Source organism: Channa argus, chromosome 5 (assembly GCF_033026475.1).
Source record: "Channa argus isolate prfri chromosome 5, Channa argus male v1.0, whole genome shotgun sequence".
Taxonomy (NCBI): domain Eukaryota; kingdom Metazoa; phylum Chordata; class Actinopteri; order Anabantiformes; family Channidae; genus Channa; species Channa argus.
This window is the reverse complement of record NC_090201.1, coordinates 8,792,815-8,813,683: the sequence shown is the minus strand read 5'-3', so window position 1 is coordinate 8,813,683 and position 20,869 is coordinate 8,792,815. Positions and strand designations below refer to the sequence as shown.

Genomic DNA, 20,869 nt, shown 5'->3' with positions numbered 1-20,869 from the left:
AATACTCATAACAGGCCCTTAAAATAAGGTGTGATGTCAGAAGCGACATTTATGACCAGGAGGAGTCAACTGGGTGGGCTGCAGGCAAAAGAGGCCACTAACCACAGATTCTGGATCATTTTTCTCACTGTACTCAAAAGAATGGTCATAAGCAGAAAAGTGTGAGAGACACACCGCGGATCTGTGTTTAGGGTCATCAGCTGCACTGGTTAGCCTTTATAATGCTTAATATGCTTAATCTTAGCCAGCCAAAATCCCTCTATGTCAAGGGAGAGAAAGATATGGCGAGGGGGGGGGAGGAGGGGGCGATCATAACAGAGACTGAGGTAGACATTAGGTTGGCTCAGAGTAAGCGCTATGGATACAAAACACTATTAACTTCCCCTGTGGTCACAGGTATCACGTGTTCAAAATAACAACATTTAAACAGCCCATTTGCTAATAGGTTAAATGGACATTCAAAGACAAGTCAACATTATTTCATCAAATCCTTGATACACTTGGCATTTAGCTAATCAGTCTGACCAGCTATTCACTAACCGTTCTTAAAAAGAGATTTTAAAAAAGTTCTGAAAAGGCAGCATCAAAGATTAATGTGCCACATTAAACACGACTAACTGATCAAAAATGCCATGATTCATTTTTGATATTTAAATTTCATATCTCCCTTGTTTGACCAAAGCACCACTGTAGGTTTGATGGCTAATTGAGTTGTGTTTTGTTCCAAGTGAGGTATTGTTGAGCATAGCATATTAGCCAACTTGGAGTGCTTACTGTAAAAAGCAAACATTAACTAACATAGTATAAATACACTAATATCAAGCACCTTTGGAGCAGAGAGCTTCCAAACTATTGTTTTGGTAACACTAAGGAAATCTGGATCAAAACCCTCTGCCACACTGGAATACAATGGCTATTAGTTCTAATTACCACAATTTTTGCGAGACACTTTATTTTACAGAGCTGGTACAGCTGCTGTTTGATGAGGTTTACTACTGATACTGGACGTTTCTGGGAACCTTTGAGTCAGTACATCCACGCTTTAATGTCAATGTCATTTTGGGGCATCACGACTGTTGGTTTAATAATAGAGGGTAAATACATGAGCAGTAAAATAAAGTGTCCGAAAAAGATTAGTAACTTCTCTAAGAAAAAAACAAAACAAAAGAAAAAACGTGCCTTGAGACAAATTGAATTCTTGATACCATAGCCATTTCAAAGATGCATATAGTACAAAGATGTATATAGTACATAGTACATAGCCCAAATACAGCCCCATGATAGTAGGTGCTCTAAATGTTCATATTGGAACACAAACTATAATATGTAGCACCATACATTTGTGGATTACGAGCCATTCTTTGGATAATAAAAGAACAAGGCATTGTACCGTATATTCCTGATATACAAAAACATTCACTGGTATTTGCATATGAACGACTGGCTAAATGTGCGAATACAAAGAGCTAAGACACAAAATAAATCATTTAAAGTTAACGCTATATACAAAATGTAAAAAGGAAAAATCTCTTAATAAATTATCTTTTAAAACAATATTTTACAAAACTAACTTTGATTGTGATACAAAGTGATCCTGACATTTTCAAATACTAATACAAGGCTCAACAACAGTGTCTTGGTACTAGAACTTTGGTCACACCTGTCACTGAAGCATTTTGTTATGTGGTGGTTTTTTGGTATATTGCAAGTGAGCGCATCCTTGTCATTTAAGGGCAACAGAAGTTAACTTCCCGAATGCCTTGCGGAAAGTCAACCAATCAATCACAGGCTCTAGAGAGTGAGCAGGAAGTGGAGGGGGTGTTAGAAGTAGAAGTGCAGAAGTGGGAGTGTAATTTCTCCAGGGCATACGTGCCAAAGTCATCCCGCCCTTGTTTGTGAAAGAGTTAGGCTACAGGTATAAAAAAATGTAAGGTGAATGGAAATCAAGGTATAGAATATTTTTTATGAGCGTACCGAGCTCCATGGGTCTGTGCTCCAGTGTGGGCTAGACGGGCACGGCTGAGTATTGCACTGCTCACGATCTGGTGGCTTGTCATGGATCTCACAGCTCAGATCGTTGAAACGCTCGCCGTTTGGACGCTGACACACTACCTGCCTCGTCTTTATCCCACCTCCGCATGGCTTTGTGCACTGAAGACAGCAGTAGGGAAAGATGAGTTTTACAGATGTTTCTGAGTCTGAGCCGATGTGTTATGGACTTTCACTTTTTTTTCATGTAAGAAGCAGTAAACTGCTGCCTCACCTCTCCCCAGTTGCCATAGATCCACTGTGGACATGGCCCTGACTCACAGGACTGCTGCTCATTGGGCCGGCTGCGATCTTCACAGTTGTTGGCAGGGTAGCCGTTCTCATCCTGGCACACTACTACACGCCGCTGAAAACCTCCTGCACATGTACTAGAACACTGTTGTTACAGACAGAGAAGAATGCTCACTGTCAAACACAGTAGATGTATTTCACAAACAGATGCTCAGCTTACAGGTGAATTAGCCCCGGAGGCACATACTGTATATTCCAATATTTACAATTCATTTAGACACAATGAAGCAATAACACACACAAATATAAAACTAACCCAGCTACAAAGAAACCTAAAAGATTAAATTCACACAGCACACATACAGAAGAACAAATGCGCCGTACACTATATATATGATGTGGAACTCAGAGAACAATAGTAAGAGACATCTCATATCAAATGAGTGGCCGTGTCTGCTTCTATAGTGTATTAAAATAGATATCCTCAGAACAGAGGAAGGAAGAGTCAACAGAAATAGCGTTAATCACTTCCCAGAATTATTTGAGGTCAAAGTTTAATTTTAGAGATTATCACTAACCTAGCTTTCAAATACTTAAGCTGAAAAATGCACAGCATGATATCAATGAGGGGAAAAAACTGCTTCACAAACAATACAAAGAAGTTGCTATTTACACTAACACTTAAAGATATGGTTGTGCAGTTTGTATGAAATGTAGTTTACTGCAGTTAGACAGCCCATTGTTAGGCTGCTCTTTTACCCCTAGAGTTAGCTTGCTAAAAAAGGCAAACCGAAAAGGTACATTGTCTGAAACGAAGAGTCTTCAATAGTTCTGATTCTGACATTTTTGTTGACCACTATGATCTGATTCTATTGTGTGTAAGATAGCTCACCGCGCCCCAGGGTCCAGTCCGCCATATGTGGGATTGGCTACGGGGCAGGACATTCCTAGTGCTGGCATCTGGTGAGGACGGCAAAGGTCGGGACTCAGTGGAGCGGGACGGGCATTGAGACATGGCACAGTCCTGCTCTGTGGAAGGGCGATCGTCGGGGTCACACTCACTAGCATTCACTTCTTGGTCATTGAAGTTGACGCACAGTACCTGCCGTGTCGTCTTCCCCTGGCCACAAGTTACTGAGCACTGAAAGCATGCACATACAGTGAATCAAGTGATCAGTCATCAGTGTAAACACACATTTCCTATTCTTGCAGAAACACTGCCTTCGGGATCAGTGTTCATTTCCTCGTTGTGGTATAGTAAAATGCTTGGATAAAAATAGCTGCTTCACATGATTATAGATATTATTATAGACCATTTTACTTTAAAACTTACTTCCATAAAGTTGAAGTATATGATGTGGCACTAAGTAAAAATAGGTTTTGGAACAAACTACTTCCTTTTGGAGGGTCATCGAGTGTCTTTGGCCTGCTAGTGTATCTGTGAGAGTGCATGCGTGTGTAAGTGTGTGTGTGTGTGTATGGTGTCCAGACCTGCACTCTGGATGTAATGTATCATCAGGACTCTGATAAGAAACATTTGTAAACATGACTGCAGCCCCAGCTCCAGAGACTTATGTCTCACTCTAGTTTCTCTCTTTCTCTCTCTCTCTCACACACACACACACACAGACACACACACACACCTTCTCCAGACTCATCCCAGCCATCCTCCACACCGCAATGCACAACTGCCTTCCAGCTGCCACCCTGTCGTCACATCCTTGCTCACAAAAACATCTACATATTTTGTGCAGACTAACTTTAGTGTAGGTGAAAAAAGTAGAGCACACTGAAATAAAAAAACTGTGTGGGAGGAAAAACATCTGGATGGCAATACTGATGACACACAATTTAGGTTAATCAACATTGCTGACTGTCTCTATAATGAGGTGCAGATCTGAGGGGAAATCTTTTTTAATCCATTGGAAAACTCTTCCATATTTCAATATCTTTGAAACTTCCCTTAACAACATTGTCTAGGCTCATATTAATATATGTGTAACAGCTTATCGTTGTAATTGTGAGACACCGTTTAACAACTGGATAAGATACAACACAATAAATGAAGATGACATATAGTTTTCTTACTACTGTCCACTCCAACGCTTTCCACTGTCCACATGCCACTACTGTGCACACTTCTCTGGCAGGGGGCTTTGGTAGGTGGGCGCACGCTGACTCCTCTGCCACACCGCCCTGGTTGTCACGGCAACTCACGTAGCGCATCCTTGTCCCTTTGCCACAGCTGGCACTGCACTGTTGTACATAGGAGAAATTTGTATAAGCTAGAAATCAGCAAATGGATTGTGGATGTGACAGGATAACCAACCTGGGTCCAGGAACCGAAACGCCACTGGGTTTTGTGGCCTTGGGGGGAGGGGACTTTGGTCCCTGGGGGAACAGGGTGGCTGCTGGGACACTGGACGATTTCACAGTCCTGTAAAAGGGTGGAGACACACACCCATTCACGCAGTGTTTAACAAAATGAATATACTGTAACAACATCTGTCCCTGACCACAGAATACCATGAGTAGCAGAGTTGGCTCTAGTGAAGTGAGGCAGTAATTAACACTTAAATTACCTTTCTTCTGCTCTAGGTTTGAGAATATTTGTGTTTTCTATCAATTTCTTCCCCCCTCATTAGCAAAACAGCATAAGAGGTTCTGCCCTAACAATTTAAAGTATGGATTGTGGCAGTAAGCCACTCAGCATAAAGCCCTGATCCCTGTCATAACAGGTCATAGTGGAGTGGTAGTCAGGGCTCCAATGCCCATGCTGGCGTGGTTGTAAACCCCTCCCCCTAATCCACCCCCTCGACCCTCCCTTTCCGTTTTTTCCTCTTTTCGCACCCATGCCCTCTGGTGCCCTCTGACCCTCAGTCTCTAGGAATGAGGTCCCTAATCATGTTGCATAGGATCTGAGCAGACTCCACATTCCACACTTCGCCACCAAATAGAAACAAATAAGTCTCATTGAGCCCATCTACTACCCATCAGTCACATTTTAAATGTATTACGTAATAAAATATGAATGATTATGATAAGTCTGTGTGCCCATCCTTCTATCTGTTCTACTTTTTATAAGCTTTTCTTGGAGGCTAGTGGTGGTGGGACTGGAAGCCTGGTTGCCCACCCTATAGCTGGCTGGTTAGAATCACAACAAAGCTGGCTAGAATTAAAGAGCGACTGCTTCAGGGTCACTGGCTCTGCTGGCCCGGGCACTGGAATTATGACGCACTGCAACTAGAACATGCTTCTCCTGAGTCTACATGCTTCGCCCTGTAAATTGGATTTTTGACCCATGCTAACACAAAAAATAGGTTTTTCTATGTGTTTTTGTGTCTCTAACGTCCTACTTACCTGGGTGTCGGTGGGTCGCGTGGCAGCATTACATTCAGTGTCATCCATAACAGCACCATAAGAGCCAACCACACACTTCACCGCTCGCATCTGGTAGCCTGGCCCACATGAGGTAGTGCACTGGGTAGAAAGAGGGAGGCATTAGAAACAGTAAGCCAAAGAGAAAAATGTGAAGAAAAAAAAACAGCCAACCAACCATGCCCCACAAATAAACTACAAAAATGGTACAACTAACCTTTCTTCCCTGTCAAACGTTTGACAAGGAAGAGTCAAGCAGAGTGCCAAAAAGATCAGATATACGAGGAACGTTTAGCTCATATACATTGTACATGTCCTTTTTCCACTGAAGCGGAGGCTGAGGGTATTACCCCGTGCACTCTTCTGCCTCACTGCCTTGAGCAAAATAGGGTCAAACTTCTGTGGCGGCAACTTCAGTTACCATTTGAGCACACTTCATTAAACAACTTCAAATATACCTAAATGTGTGCAGATCCTCTGATGTATTATATACTGTATGCATAAACCCTGGGTAGACTTCTGCCTTATGTTTAGTGTTTATGGCTGTGGAGAGAGATATAAGAAATAGCATCTTAAACAGCCTGGACAAACCTCTGCTGTTTAGCCTGTTCTGGAATATATATATACTCTTTAACTTTATATGTCCATCAGTAGTAATACTATATATTAACAGATACTCTTTAGTTCCCTCTTCATCTTATTAAAATGGTTTTTGAGAATGTTAAGACCCTACAATAACATCTACTGTATACATTACTTTTACATTAACTAATGAGATTCACCTGTCCCCAAGGTCCGACTTGCCAAGAGGCGCATTCCTGCTGCTGGCACGTCTGCACGGACTCAGGCTTAGATGATCCACAAAAGCGATCATCTAGACGGTCCTCACCAAACTGGCACCAAGTCTGGCGGTGCTTGTAACCTTTACCACATGTTACGAGGCACTAAAAGATAAGTATTTCAGGTTTTAGACAGAGGAATAAACAGGAGAAGTGTGTTCTCTTACGTGGGAGCGCAGTGCAAACACTATATATATAGCACAGTGTAGATTTATTTGCATTTAGCAGCACCACATGGGAGTTCTAAAATATTCTTGGAATGCAGCCCAAAGTTTGGTGAGCTCCCTGCTCTGCAATGTGTAAATTTTGCAGCACTTACTCACCAATTTCCCAACACTCGCTGTTATGGAAGGAGGGGAGTAACTCTCCCAAAGCTAAGACATGCACAGTCAACACTGGGATTTTATGTTTGACCCAGATCCCTGCTGGCTCAAAACCACAGTACAGTCTATCCTTACACTGGGAGACCTAGCTACATAAACAGTAGGCAGCCTTCCTCACTGACAAATGTATAAGAACAACCCTTATACAACTGTAGGCCTATGTCTTATCATAAACACCACAAATGACAGACAGTAATCATCCTGTCAGGTTTTACTTTTGTATGTAAACAGCCTGAATATGTCCTATCATTCACTGTCCCCATCCACTTCCTATAAGGAACCTTATAAGGATCCGTTCATTATATATCAGACCGGTTTTCCTGTAAGGCAAAGAAAATACAATAAGAACTGAACTGACCTCAGACCAGTCGCCTGTCTTCCACTGTGGACACTGGAATTCATTGCAGGGTTGGACAGTGAGCTTGTCCCTTTGACTGCATTTGCTCTCGTTCCCACCAGCCTCAGCTGCTTTTCGGCACACTGCACCTCGCCGCCGGGTACCCCCGCCACAGCTCTTGGAGCACTGCAGTACAAACGTCTTAACATCAGGGAGTGTAAACACATACACTGTACACACCCTGTGCGAAACATCTCAATTATGCACAGACACAACCACACGCATTCTGCAGCAATGGTACCTCGGACCAAGTCGAGTAATCCCAGCCACCTGGGTTACAGTCTCCATGGCAGCTTTCTTTGTCATCAGGTTTGCGCTGGCCACTACAGTAGCGATCATCAACCTTTTGGGTCTTTCCATTGGCACGGCTGATTTTGGCACAGTGTATTTCCAGGGTGCGGTATCCCGGGCCGCACTGGGCTGTGCAATCACTCTTCCGGGCTACGTGCCATCTAAATCAAAGGAGACCATGTAAATCATTGTGCATAATTTTAAATACTTTCAGAAAGCTACTAAAGGTTGGTTAAAATGAAAATACAAACCGAAGTTCACATTCTGTGTTACAAGGCTCAGTAATGGCAGAAGGTCTTGTTGTACCATGACACCTCTGATCTGATACCATCACCCTGTCCGACTCTCTACTGCAGAGAATCTTCCGCTTTCGCTCTCCTGTGAAGACACAATAATACGGGATTGAACAGGAGGGAAAAAACAAACTAAAATCATGGTCTTTAGTTTTAAATAAAGCGAACTGATATTGCTGTATTTGTTTGTTGTTCTTTGTAAAAAAAAAAATTAAATTACAGGGAGCATGCAGAAATGCAATTAGATCCTTATAGGAGTACAGTGAAATCCAACAGTAGTATGTGTGTGTGCTTCACCCTGGCTCTAGTGTCGAAATCCCTGCACTGAACCACAGTGCACCTACTGTACACTAAGGGAGATTTAAACCTCATGTGTCTCCAGGAAATAGATTCTCTATCAGTACCTTATGTTACTAAATTTGGCAGTTCAGTGCTACTGGAGCGTATCTGTATAAAGAGAATCAAAAGCTTCTGAGGGAATTACTGCTGTATGAACTCATTGCTTATTCTTCAGAATTTACTGTCAGTCGTTAAAATGAGGCAGTGGCAAAAATGCGAGAAAGAGACTGTCAAACCAAATGGTTGAGTCATAACACACAATCAGTTTTCAAGTTTACTTGCAATCCACCTCCACACACCCACACACTCGGACATGTCCACAGTCATGACAAGTAATCTGCCACAGTATACTATGAATTTGAGCTTTAATCCCTTGTTCTAATCCTGTGTGTCTAGCATGAACCCGTCAACTTCAGACAAACAATCCACTCTCTCCTATGCCTTTGGCTTAGTGGTTCCTATTCTCACCGCATCATTTATCACTAAACACTCCCATCACCTCACCCTGCCAACCTCTCGTGCCTCCCCCTCACCTTGGCACAGGCGGCTGCACTCTTGCCAGGGCCCATAAGCATCCCAGAAGAACTGCTGAGGTTTGTCCTCTATGGGGATGTTAAAGGAGTACCTGACATCTGGGTTGTAAAGGTTCCCCACAGACAGCACCTGGGGAAAATGCAGGTATTGTAATTTAAATCGTAAGGTTATGTTTCTTTTTTAATCATCAAGAATGTCCACATCATCTAAAATAAAAAACATTTGGAGGTGAACATAGAAGCATTTAAAGAGACTTAAAAATTGCATTGCATGTCTTGACTGGAGGGGACTTTAAATCTCCTGCATTCAAAATACTTTGTAAGTGTCTTAATTTTCCCTCATGACACTGCTTTTGCAACTCTTGCAGCTTATGACAGCTTACCTGGACAATGACCTCCTCTTCAATGCGGTCAGTACAGTTAATTCTTTCAATGACATGGTCAGAGCCACTGTACTCGATGACTGCATTTCCTACTTTGATTTCCCTTCTGAACATACTGACCACAAACTCTCCATTAAGTAGGAATTCTCCACGACTATTTGATATAGCTGCGGGGAGAAAGAAAGCAGCTGTCACTTATTGTCTTCACTCCCAGTAAAACAGAACATTAAAGATGCAACTATCTTTGCTCAGTGGCACAGTACAAATAAAAATGTAAAATATTTTTTACAAATTACTATTCTTATACCCAACTACTTAGCAGTAGGACAATCGCTTCTTTTAGAGTGTACAGAATCAATGCATTCCGCCAATGCTGTGGCTTTTATTTTTATTTACATTAATGCACATGTAGTAGGAAGCAGTAAACACTAAAGTCGGGGGAAAATACTCCTCTGTTCTTAAACTGTTCTGCTCTCTTCAACAGCTAGTTTGCTGAACTCATTCACCCTAATACGATTACGAAGCTAATTTCCTGCCTTTACTTTCCTCATCATTTCACACCTAACACTAATATGACCATGGAGAGTGGCCAGTGGTCATTGCGGGAAAATCGGTCCAAACCCTGGGCCCCCAATGACTGTGTCCATACACAAATATAGGAAAATACAGATTAGACAAATTGTTTTCAGAAGGTCATGTAAAACAGAGAAAAAAAACGAATATAGGAGCAATATGCAGGTATATACATGCTACAGATGCAGACACATAATTGCTGACCATAATCTGACTTTCTGAGCTCAAGCATTAGCATAATTGTGACAACAAGATAAGTTTACTAATAGCTGACAAAGCAGCCACATCCACCCTGACAGACACACAAAAAGACATGCATTTACAGAAATAAATAAAATACACACCCACAGTATGCCCTGCACACAAGACACAAAGATTTATTAATTGACTGACCTTGCTGGAATGGTACCCACGGGCCTAGTTCTTACTCACTGACATGTTTGCATGCACACTGTGTCCAAAGTTCTTTGCACTACACAACTCTTCACTAAAAGCTAAACGTAGTCATTCACATAGGCCAAACTTGCAGTTAAGAGTGTTTAAAACACTACATTGTATGCAGTATTAATGGAAATTTGGACACAGCAAAAAATGATCACCAGTAGTTTCTGTTAAACAAAATGTTGGACGTCTTACCGAGGTAGTTGTCATCCTCTGGTTTCCCTGAGTAGCTGTGTTGACGTACATCTATATTTGTAGCACCACTTGGTATTCGCACTACTTCATTATAGCCTACAAATGGAATAAGTAGCATGTTTAGATCATTACACAAAGCTGTGACTACACTAGTGACAAGTGCGCGTCACTATCAGTGCCACTTTTTTTGACAAATGAGCAGAGGTAAAAGTCTGTTAAAACAATGAAACAAGAGCTCCTGTCATTTACTTGCTGATAGTAAAGTACAGTTGTAGTTGAATAAAACAGTCTGTAACTCACCATAACGAACAATGTTGAAGGTGTCTGCAACAGTTTTGCAGGAAGAATTGTCACCTCCACACACGCCGCACTTGTCCCTCCTGGCTTTAGAGTTTAATACATGGTCACAGCCTGCTTGCTTCTCAGTGAAGCATTGGAAAAGCAGGAGAGATAAAATATAATATAAGTAAATGTCAGGAGTAATATAGGGAGGAGAAAACGTCAGAAAGAAAGACATATGATGGGATGGAGGGTAAAGGAGAGAAAGAAGAGAGATATGAAGGTAATATGGCTGCAGCCAAGGATGAAGAACTTAGCTTTAGTGGAACAGCACCACAATCTAACCAAAATGGTTGAACACTGAGCGACCCATCTTGCTTTGTGTATGATAGTAGTAAATTAGTAAAAATAAACATCTGTCACATAGGTGAGAGTCTATTTGGCAAAGGATAGAATTGTGGTATAAATACATTTGAATCATGCAGTCAAGAGTTTCAAAGTTAATAAGACTTAGGAAGCTCACCCTGCACAGGCCCTGGACACAGATGTCATTAGTATCAGGTCCGCACGGCGTGCCATCAATGACCCTGTCCCTGAGCTGATAGTAGGCCGTGCTGCCTGAAACTTGACAGAACAGCTTACACCTGTCTTTCATCAGGACTGACGGAAAAAAGCAAGGAAGAAAAACAAACTTAATACAAGGAGCAATCACTGCATTATGTGTATTATTCATTAGCAAAATAAACTAGCACATTCCTAGCTACAAGAAAAAGGCTTCTTACTTCCGCTGTACTTGGGCACCCAGCGAACATTTGGAGGTAGACCGTTGATGTTGAAGTGCCTGCCATCAAAGGCAGCACACTGCTCCTCCCTGAAGTCCTTCTTCTGCTTGGAGCAGGGCTCAGAGTTACAGGAACGAAACTTCATCCGGCGACCAACACAATACGTTCCTCCATTTCTGGGTCTGTGGAGAGAAATCAAGGAAGTGAGTGGCCTTAATATAAGGAAATGCCTTAATGAGCATCGTTCCCCTATTGCTTAATTACAGAGATTCAAAACATCTACCCTTTTTCCATTTTACCCTGCAGTCCACCATCACACACCTACAGTATGTCATAGGCATTTGTTTTCAGCTCAAACACATTCTCATTATGCTGTTCTGCCTGTACATTACACCACAAAGAAAGTTAGCATTCAAACAGACTCAGTGATCTGTTGAGCATTTACCAGGAAACAACCCTGTGAGCTCTTCCACCAGAAAGCCTGTCTTGATGAACACTAGCTATGGAAAAAATTATGTGGAGGGCTGATAAAGATAAGATGGAGACAAAGACCACTAGGCATGCACGACTACAAAGAGTTGGACTTCTCACACAGGTTGGTTGCATTCCCGCACAGCAATCTTGATGCCCCCGCCACATGTTCGTGAACAGGTACCAAAAGGTTCCCAAGCTCCCCATGCTCCCTCTATAGGTGTGACATCATGTTCTTTGGGTATACAAATGCCGTGCTTGCAGTGCTGAAAAGACAGAAAGAAGAAAACAGAGAATATAGATGAGTAAAGACAGCAAGAATGGGAATAGAGGAAGAGATTGTGTAAAGTTACTAAGAAAGAAATATGAGAAATAGAGGAACATATGATTTTTCATCCTTGCAATTGGCAACACACTCTCCCAAGCTTTGATGTTAATGTGGGAGAAATTATACAGAGAAGCAAATGGAAAATAATGGAACCAAAAAGAGAAAAAAACATTTCTTGATGGTGTCTGGTTGGAGAGAACACAAGAAAATGTCACACACCAAAGTCAATATATACATCTCAGTTTATAACAGGGGGATAATCTTACACTGGTTGACAAACAGACTCCATTTTATGTGTTTAGTGTGGTGCAGTCTGTCATGGCATGAGGATGAGAGGTTGGTGTAAACACAAAAAGGAATTCAATGTTCAGAGTGTGTGTGTGTATGTTTGGACTTCATGTTGCTTTCATGTCCTCTTAGTTTTAGAGGCAGGAAGTGAGGGGTCGGTGACAAAGTCTTAATTAAAAGCTGCACTAAAGCAGTTGCCAAGAGAGCAACTATAATTCACAACTTCATGACAACTACTTACATGCCAGCCATGTTCAATTTCTAGAGCTTCTAAAGTCTCGATTTTTGCCATATGTTTGGAGAGTTGTTTTATTTTGTCAATTGGTATTTTGAATTAAAAGGCCTGTGAACAATTTTATGGTCATGAGTCACTGGAAAAGTTCAAAACAAGGAAATGCAGCAAGGATTGTTTGATCACAAGAGCAAACGATGTGAGCAGTAGTTCAAAACTTATGAGATAAAAATATGGTATTCCCATGGAGTGCTGCAGCACATGCATGTTAAATCTAAACTTTTTCTCAGATAAATTGCAGTTCAGTTAATAAGGGGAATATGTGTAAATAAAAATATCACATTTTTTCATCAGAATATAATTGAAATCAATATTCTTTAGGTAAAAACGTTAACTTGTGTTTGAGTTAATTCACATTTCTACCCTTTGCCGGTTTGGATTTCTGACAATAGTTGCAAATCCCAAATGTTTGATTGCATCTTATTGTTGCGGAACTATTTCCACACAACAAATGATGCTTTTGTCTCAGAATTAACTCTTCCTTAGACTCTTGAAACGTGCAACCTCAGCTTTTCATTCCCTCTGTGTTTGCAGGCTCATTTGAGATGGCAATGTTACAACAAGTACATGCCAATTGAAACTGACACGATAGAACAAATTTTGGGGGGAACAAATGATCATGATATAGTGTATAGATGATACAGTGTGGCACAGCCCTGCATGCTGTACATTTCCACTTCTTTCTAGTGGATGATACTTACCCTTCCAGGTGAGCAGTCGGTGCCATCTGCCCATGGCATGTGCTGGGTCCTGCACCCCTGCTGTGCACCTCCTGGACTAGTGCACCACAACCTCCGACACTGAGTCTAAAAATCAAACATACATATTTAGTGCTGATCGTGGCATTTAAGAAAATAACTGCTAGACCATCAGAATAAGGCAGGGCACATCATTTTCTGTTTAATTTCCTTACTGCTGACAACTCAGCATATCGCTAAAGTTGAAATTCATCCAGTTTATCACACATTATCAAACATTATTTCGGAGGCTGACTCGAAACACTAAATTTCCTGCATCATCGTTATATTTGCCAGGTTTTTCCTCAGCCAGTAGCTGGCACGACCTTTCAGTCTGTACACAGAGAAATATGAGCCAATAAAACTGTTCCACGGTGCCAGTTGTAGACATTTTTGCAGCACTGATTTAAAATTCAACATTCATTATAAATATACAGTAGAATAATGTGATGATTCAGCTCTGAAGGGCTAATTAACAGAATTTATAAGGGCTGAAAGATTCTACAAATTCATTACATTTGTTTAAAATACACTGATTAGCTAAACATTAAAATCACTAGACAAGGTTAAGCATGGGCACTCTCACTAGTCTGCAGCTAGGCAACTCATCATCCTGTGACACACTGTGTTCTGACACCTGTCAATCATAGTCAGAACTACATTTTATCCCTCCTGTCTCCTGTCCATCACAACATTAACACCACAAGGTTGATTTAATGCTGGCCGGCATACAGCAAATCACTTTAAAAGCTTCAAATGAAGAGAACCTCTTAAACACATAATAACATAAGAGTTCTCCAGCAGAGAAACACATGCGCAACATAAGAGTTTAGATTGGCAAAATGACTCAACTTACCATATAAGTGCACACCTGTGTTCCTGGCCCAAATATGAATTCACACTGTTTATTGACATTGTATATCTGTCCAGGCAGCTGCTGGGAGAGACTGTACGGCCTAGAAAGGGGCTCGTCGAGCAAGCACTCACCATACCCTGTGCTATTAAGAAATAAAAATAAAATGACTTAAAGAAAAAAAGAGAAAAACAAAAGACACAAACAGACAGAAAACACACTCAGTACAGCTGGAGACATGATTTTTCCTTACATATGTAGAGCCTCTACTGTGAAGACAGTGTATCTTGCCAGGTTTTCAGCTATTTATAGTAAGTGGAGGTGATGTCAGATGTTTGCAGATGCAGGGTGGACTTGACGGGTGTTTAAAAAGGGATGTTGGATCGTTGCCAAATATGCTTTTCTACGAAAGTTTCCTTGTTTTACTTAGTGAACTGAGGATCCTTTGGGAGACAATGATGCTCTGAGAAATTGCCACTGTTTATTTGCATTCAAGACTAAAACACATTCATGGCTGTTGCTACCAAACGTGGGAAACCTACATATGTGAGCTGCTCTACATGTGTGGGTTTTTACTTTTGTGGTAACATAACGTCTAGGATAGTTTTTGTTTTATCATTTTAGTGTATTTTAAGGACATCTGATGTGTGTTTTAAAGTCATGTTTAATTGACCTAATTGGGACATTTAAGTTAATGAGTTCTCCACAACAGCAGAAAAACATCATCTTCATGATCTAATCCCCATGCGTGTTTGGAACAATGCTAAAAAGGAGAATATGACATACTCGAGGAACTCTGTGATGTACTTCCTGCTACACTTGGACCACATCCAAGGATTTGTGTTGTAGTTAAGTGTCGGAGCCATCACATGTTGCTGAATCTTGACTCCATCCTCCTTACACTTGTCAGTGTCATCATGAGGCATGTTGAACCTAGCAGAGAAAAAAACAAGTTCAGCTATCATACAGAAAAAGGCATTAACAGAACAGAAATCTTTGTTGGTTGTAGTGTGTGTCTGTGCAGATACATAGCTGTTGATACATAGCTTGCTGATGATTTAAATTTAACAAAAGGCAGTATTACAATGATGAATGGCTTTATAATGTTTCTGGCTGGGGCTTTGAAGTGTATTTGTCAGTGTTTCTTAAACCTATACAGACTCCCGGCTGAAAAGTACCAGTTTAAATTAGTTGTCCATATGTTTTATTTCTAAAGGCTGTCTGTGTCATTGGCTTTGGAAAACTTGGGAGTACAAAATAATGTAGAGCATTTGTATCACCAGCCAGTGGGAGATTTAGAAATAAATAAAGCACAGTATCAAATTATATGAACGCAAGGCAATAGACATAGCAGAAACGTTTAGATGTGAACATTAGAGCAGAGTGAATTGAAGCTTAGCATTAAAGCTCCTGCAGGGTGAACAAATACAATCCCCGTTGGTGGTGGACGGAGACAGCACCACACTGCCTGCAGCTCTGAATTCTGAGCTCCCACCTGACAGGTACCATATAACACTGAGCTCTTTGGCAAAGCAGCTGCAGAGCATGTTGTCATCGCTTGAAGTGGATAAACATAGAATTTAACAATCCTACCTTTTGTTTAGTGGTTAGAAAGGGAATTTGTTGCAGAAGATGAGGGCTGTTTAGGTCTGTAACAGTCTCCAGTGTACAGGAGCAGCCCCCCCCACCCCCTCAGTTCTGACTGACTGTGGACTTTATGATAATGCTGAGTTTGCTGAAGGCAGTAGTGACCAAGTAGTGGTTTTGCTTAAAATTCTGAGACTCCAATTTACAAATGCTATTCTTTCCCTCAGAAAATGGAGGCTAGGAAAACCTCCAGAATTCTAATCAGAAACACACAGAAGGAACCTAGAAGGAATGTATGGCTATTGTGTTGTCCAAATTCCTTGATTTCCATCTGCTGGTAACGGCACGTGTGGATTCCTAGAAAGACTAAACCTCTGTCGATGTCTCCTTGATGCTAAAGCGTTTAATTAACAGAAGGTAAAGAGCATTAAAAAAAACAGGCAGTGGAAACCTGAGCTTACACATGGCCAAGTTCATGGGCAATGGTGAATGCAGTGCTGAGTCCATTGTCCTCACTGATGCTACAGCTCCTGTATGGATCACACACTGTTCCCAACTCTGCAAGTCCTGAACAAGAAGAGACACTCTTGACATTTCCATCATTCCTGTCATTAACAAATAAAGGATGCAATTGTTTTTAGCTCTAAATGTAAAAACTTATTCAAAAAATCTATTTACCTAAAGTGTCACACTTATCTCTTGCTCTGCAGATGTCCTGCCTGTGGTCAAGAAAAGAATTAGCCACATTCAAGAACGCTGAACCAAAGAAGAGCACTCCCACAGCTTTCAGGGGATGAGCCGTATTTAGGTTAATTTTTACAAAGCACTTCCATTCATCAGGCACCTAGCCCACATTTGATCACATTTGAAGCATCTGTGTGTTTGTTTAGTGCAATGCCATTTGCTTTATAAGATATTTAGAAGCCCTAAAAACAGTTCTAAATTTTTAGAGCATGTTGTAATGCACCTGGTAATGAGGATGGCAGTGTCGTGATGGGAGTGATGGTTGTCATCCAGGATGTTCTGGCTCTGCTGCCAAATGCAGAAGTTCTTTAAAGTGGTCTGTGCATTAAATGAAATGACTGGACCATCCTAAGAAACATGCAATGAGAAATAATAAAAGGTGTTACAACATACTTGAAGGTACGTTTATAGGTATCCAGAAAATGTATGTTTTCTTCTTACCAGCTGGTTGTTTATTATGACTAATTTCACAATCACAATGTTAATCAAGTTGCCAATGCTGGGATCCTTGTAGATAGAAGACACCTAAGTAAAGGAAACAACACAACCTCAAACCTCTGAGTGAAGACATTTTGAAGAAATTACTTGTTTTACAACCAGCGTCAATACATTACAAATTTTAATTAACCCAGCTGAAATGTGACAGTACATTTTTCTACCTCTATCATGCAGTTGCGGGGAAATCCTGTGGAATCTGGTTGATTCATGAATTAACTTGAGAATGGCATGAGCCCCTGTGGAGAACCCAGTCTTTGCCCAAATCAGAATATAGGTCATCTCGGCCTCCCCTTGAGGACTATCGGCCCCAGCCGCCCTTGGAAGCTGGTATTTGAAGTGGCCGAGAATCTGCTGCCTATGTGACATACCTGAGCCTATTTTTTCAACATTCATCATGACTGTCAAACAGGCTGTCTCTCTCAAGCTGCTCTCACTTCCCCTTGGCCTTTTGAAAGTTGTGTTTACCCCTGCCCTAGGCTGCCCTTTTCCCTCCTATGGCCCTTCTCAAAAAGCTGCCTGAGTGACTCGCAGCATCAAAAGCAAAGTACAACAGGTACAGATTTAGTGTCCCAATGTACACATATGTGGCTACTGTCTGTTCATATGTAGGTACAAATAAAAGCCTATATGTATAAATATTTTCATTTCTAGGCCAGCAAACTCCATCAACTAAACATTTTCTACTAGCCGCCATGAAGCCATTCAATGGTACATAACTTACTATGGACATTAATGTGAGTATGTAGTGCTGTAGATTGCTGCCGTGATGCTCCACCATTTTGCTGTCAGCCACCAGCATGACTTCAACAAAGCGCGGGTAGGAGAGGAAACGCTTTGATCTCCTGTGAGGTCCTGAGTCACTGCTGCTATCATTTGATGGTCTAGTTCCACTGCTGCTCTGTGACCTGAACAAAGCATCGCTGGTCAGGCCGGCACTCAATGACTCCACGTCACTGAATATGCCTGTGCTGACCACAGGGGCTGCACTGGACACAGCGGTCCCCCCAGCTGCCGGCTTACTCTTCAGCTTGTGCCTCTTATGTCTGTGTTTGTGTTCTAGAGAAAAGAAAACAGAAAAAATGATGAGAATTACATTCACAACAGCCTTTCACTTGTCCCAATGATATTCATCTCTTCTGATCACAGGGACTTACTGGCCTCCCCCAACCCAACAAACTATTAATCGGTGTTTAGATTTAAGCTTTGTCCACAATCAGTATAAAGTTGTAGTATAGGTCTTGAGTGATGTAGATGCATGGGATCATTCAGCTGTCTCCACACGTTCAAAATGTTGTTGCCTCTTTCTCTTTTTGTTTATTGTTGCTCAACGAGTGGGTTGGCAAATGACAGTGCTCTGGAGTACCTTTTTCTTTCTCCTTCTACTCTCAGAACAGGGCACAAAGGAGGGCAAAGAGTTCAGGTTAGGTGAACATGGCACCCAGCCATAAGAAAAATGGAGCGCAAACTGCAATGCACACATCAAAAGAAAGCAACCCAAAACCTGGGCAGCAGAACTTGAGGAAAATTAAGTCTGATTTTAATCATGACTGCCACAAAACTGCTAAATGCCAGTCCGTTGTTCTTTTCTCAGCACATGCCTTTTCTCTCTTCATGGACCACCAGCAATGCGTCACCACATAGATAACAGTCAACTGAACTACAGCATATTAGTGGATATGTTGCAGCATAAATTATGACTTAAGAACAATTTGCTCAACTTCAAAAAGGCAAAAAAGATCGATTATTTTAGACCATGGTTCTTAGTCAAATTAATGTTCGTTCAGGCTAAGATATCAGACATGCAAGCACACACACATACTGTATAACGGAATGGGGCAAACACAAACACAAACACACAAAGTAAAACGTACGTAAGAACACATGCAAACATTTACAAACACAGGGAAACTAATTATCTGCAGAATGATGTCCAGCAGACAAAGAAAAAATATTTCCAGATTTATTTTCTTACTTTGGATTATTTGACAGTTTCAAGTTGGCATCACTTTGCCATTATACAATATACACTGCATGTTTGCAGCTTTGGGTCTACCCAACTTTCTTATCAAAGAAGGAGAGGAAGTAAAGAGTCAACAGGAAGTTCAGCCAGTAAACAGTAGAGATTGGATGATACAAACGATTTTCCGGTGTGAGATTTGGAAAGCTTCCTCACTACTGTGCGGCAGCTGTAGGCACCGGGTCTGTGCAGGGTATGACATTATATGTAACTTAAGTTCTGTTCACACCTTTCTTTCATCTAACTTAGTCATTATATTGGAAACTATTCAAAATTTGGCAAACTGCACAGAACAAGCAAATATGTAAGAACACTATACTTTGTAATCATTTCTTCGACACTTCTTCAGTGTCTTGTTTTTTACATGATCTTTACTGTGTGGAATCTGGCTTTGCATAATCATTGTCCTCTTTTTAATGTTTGTCTTTACAAATCTACCACAGACTTGGACCTCCTCATTGGTTTTGCTTGTTGTAATCAGATACGCCACATTCTGCAGCACCATACAGTAGTGATTCTGCAGTACCATGGTACAATTATTGTAATATCTCAGCAAGCTCAGTTACTACTACATAAGTACTTCCTGTTACAACTAATAGCAGAGATTTTGGCTGCAATGGAACGATTACACCTTGCTTATGTGGGAAACAATTTAAAGGTCAAATAATACGCAGTAATGCAGAGATAGAAGCGGCAAATTCTTACCTGTATTTACATGCAGAAGAACCAGCTACACAAAATATAGTCCATAGGAGGTCAATGCTCAAATGCAGTAAGGTGTAGAAAGAGGACACTCGTTGAGGACTGCTGGTGTAGTCTAAATCATCAATTAGTTGGACTTATTTGCTGCACTGTACATGTGTGTGGATGTGTTTGCAAGTGTAAGGATTTGTTGTTATTTGTGAGGGCTGATTGTGTAATTAGTGTGGATGCCTTCCTACTTGTAATTAATACATCACATCATACTGTACCTGAAGTGCCACAAGCTGTGTTCTCCCTAGATGAGTGTTTCTTGGGTGCACTCTTCCTGTATACAATATGAGGTTTTGTGTGTTCCTCTTCATAGTGTTCTCCTTGATAGCTGTGTAGGGGTTCTAAGTAATACTCCCCTTCTGGAGACCTAAAAGTGCCAAGCTGGGTGGCAGAAAACAAAATGCATAGCAGTTAGTCTCCATCCATCCATCCATCCAACCATTTTCTGTAAATGCTCTCTGTTTTTGGGGGGATTAACATGAGCAAACGTGCTGTGAACTTTAAAAATTTACACAGACAGGCCCAAGGGAAAGATGTAGCTTGAAGATAAATCTTTCTTCAGGAAGCTGCAAAATCACTCCAACGCAATGTATGTGAATCATTTACTATTTACTACAATAATAAGAAAAGTGTGTACACTCTTGGCAAGCATGCTAAAATGTTGTGTTACATGTTGTATGGTTAATGTGGCTGACTTGGAGGTCTCTGATGTTCAGTCGAGATAAAGTACATGCCCAGTCAAGCATATGTGACAAAAAAAAAAAGTCAGCTGATAAACATTTGGCATGATTTTGTTCAGCATGTGTCATATTTAGAACTTCTGACAGTAAGGTCATTAGAATAATAAGGTCATTAGAATAACTACCAATTTACTGCAAGTAAAGGACAAATTTTAGAACGGTGATTTTTCTGGGT

General features: G+C 41.1%; 1 protein-coding gene across 1 annotated transcript in view; it reads right to left on the bottom strand.

The window, feature by feature from the left end:
- The window catches only part of adamts9 (ADAM metallopeptidase with thrombospondin type 1 motif, 9), a 38,634-nt gene that overhangs the window by 15,909 nt on the left and 1,856 nt on the right, over nt 1-20,869 (bottom strand). Inside the window, exons 3-28 of the mRNA XM_067505175.1 lie at nt 20,173-20,335; nt 17,906-18,240; nt 17,128-17,211; nt 16,910-17,034; nt 16,621-16,661; nt 16,404-16,509; nt 15,142-15,288; nt 14,359-14,500; nt 13,467-13,571; nt 11,978-12,123; nt 11,387-11,568; nt 11,128-11,264; nt 10,626-10,743; nt 10,326-10,421; nt 9,117-9,283; nt 8,734-8,863; nt 7,820-7,946; nt 7,519-7,729; nt 7,239-7,403; nt 6,441-6,602; nt 5,641-5,760; nt 4,610-4,717; nt 4,369-4,536; nt 3,173-3,421; nt 2,264-2,425; nt 1,975-2,151 (exon numbers count right to left, since the gene is read on the bottom strand). Coding sequence (XP_067361276.1) covers nt 1,975-2,151; nt 2,264-2,425; nt 3,173-3,421; nt 4,369-4,536; nt 4,610-4,717; nt 5,641-5,760; nt 6,441-6,602; nt 7,239-7,403; nt 7,519-7,729; nt 7,820-7,946; nt 8,734-8,863; nt 9,117-9,283; nt 10,326-10,421; nt 10,626-10,743; nt 11,128-11,264; nt 11,387-11,568; nt 11,978-12,123; nt 13,467-13,571; nt 14,359-14,500; nt 15,142-15,288; nt 16,404-16,509; nt 16,621-16,661; nt 16,910-17,034; nt 17,128-17,211; nt 17,906-18,240; nt 20,173-20,335 — 3,873 coding nt within the window. The remainder of the gene's footprint in view (nt 1-1,974; nt 2,152-2,263; nt 2,426-3,172; nt 3,422-4,368; nt 4,537-4,609; nt 4,718-5,640; nt 5,761-6,440; nt 6,603-7,238; nt 7,404-7,518; nt 7,730-7,819; nt 7,947-8,733; nt 8,864-9,116; nt 9,284-10,325; nt 10,422-10,625; nt 10,744-11,127; nt 11,265-11,386; nt 11,569-11,977; nt 12,124-13,466; nt 13,572-14,358; nt 14,501-15,141; nt 15,289-16,403; nt 16,510-16,620; nt 16,662-16,909; nt 17,035-17,127; nt 17,212-17,905; nt 18,241-20,172; nt 20,336-20,869) is intronic.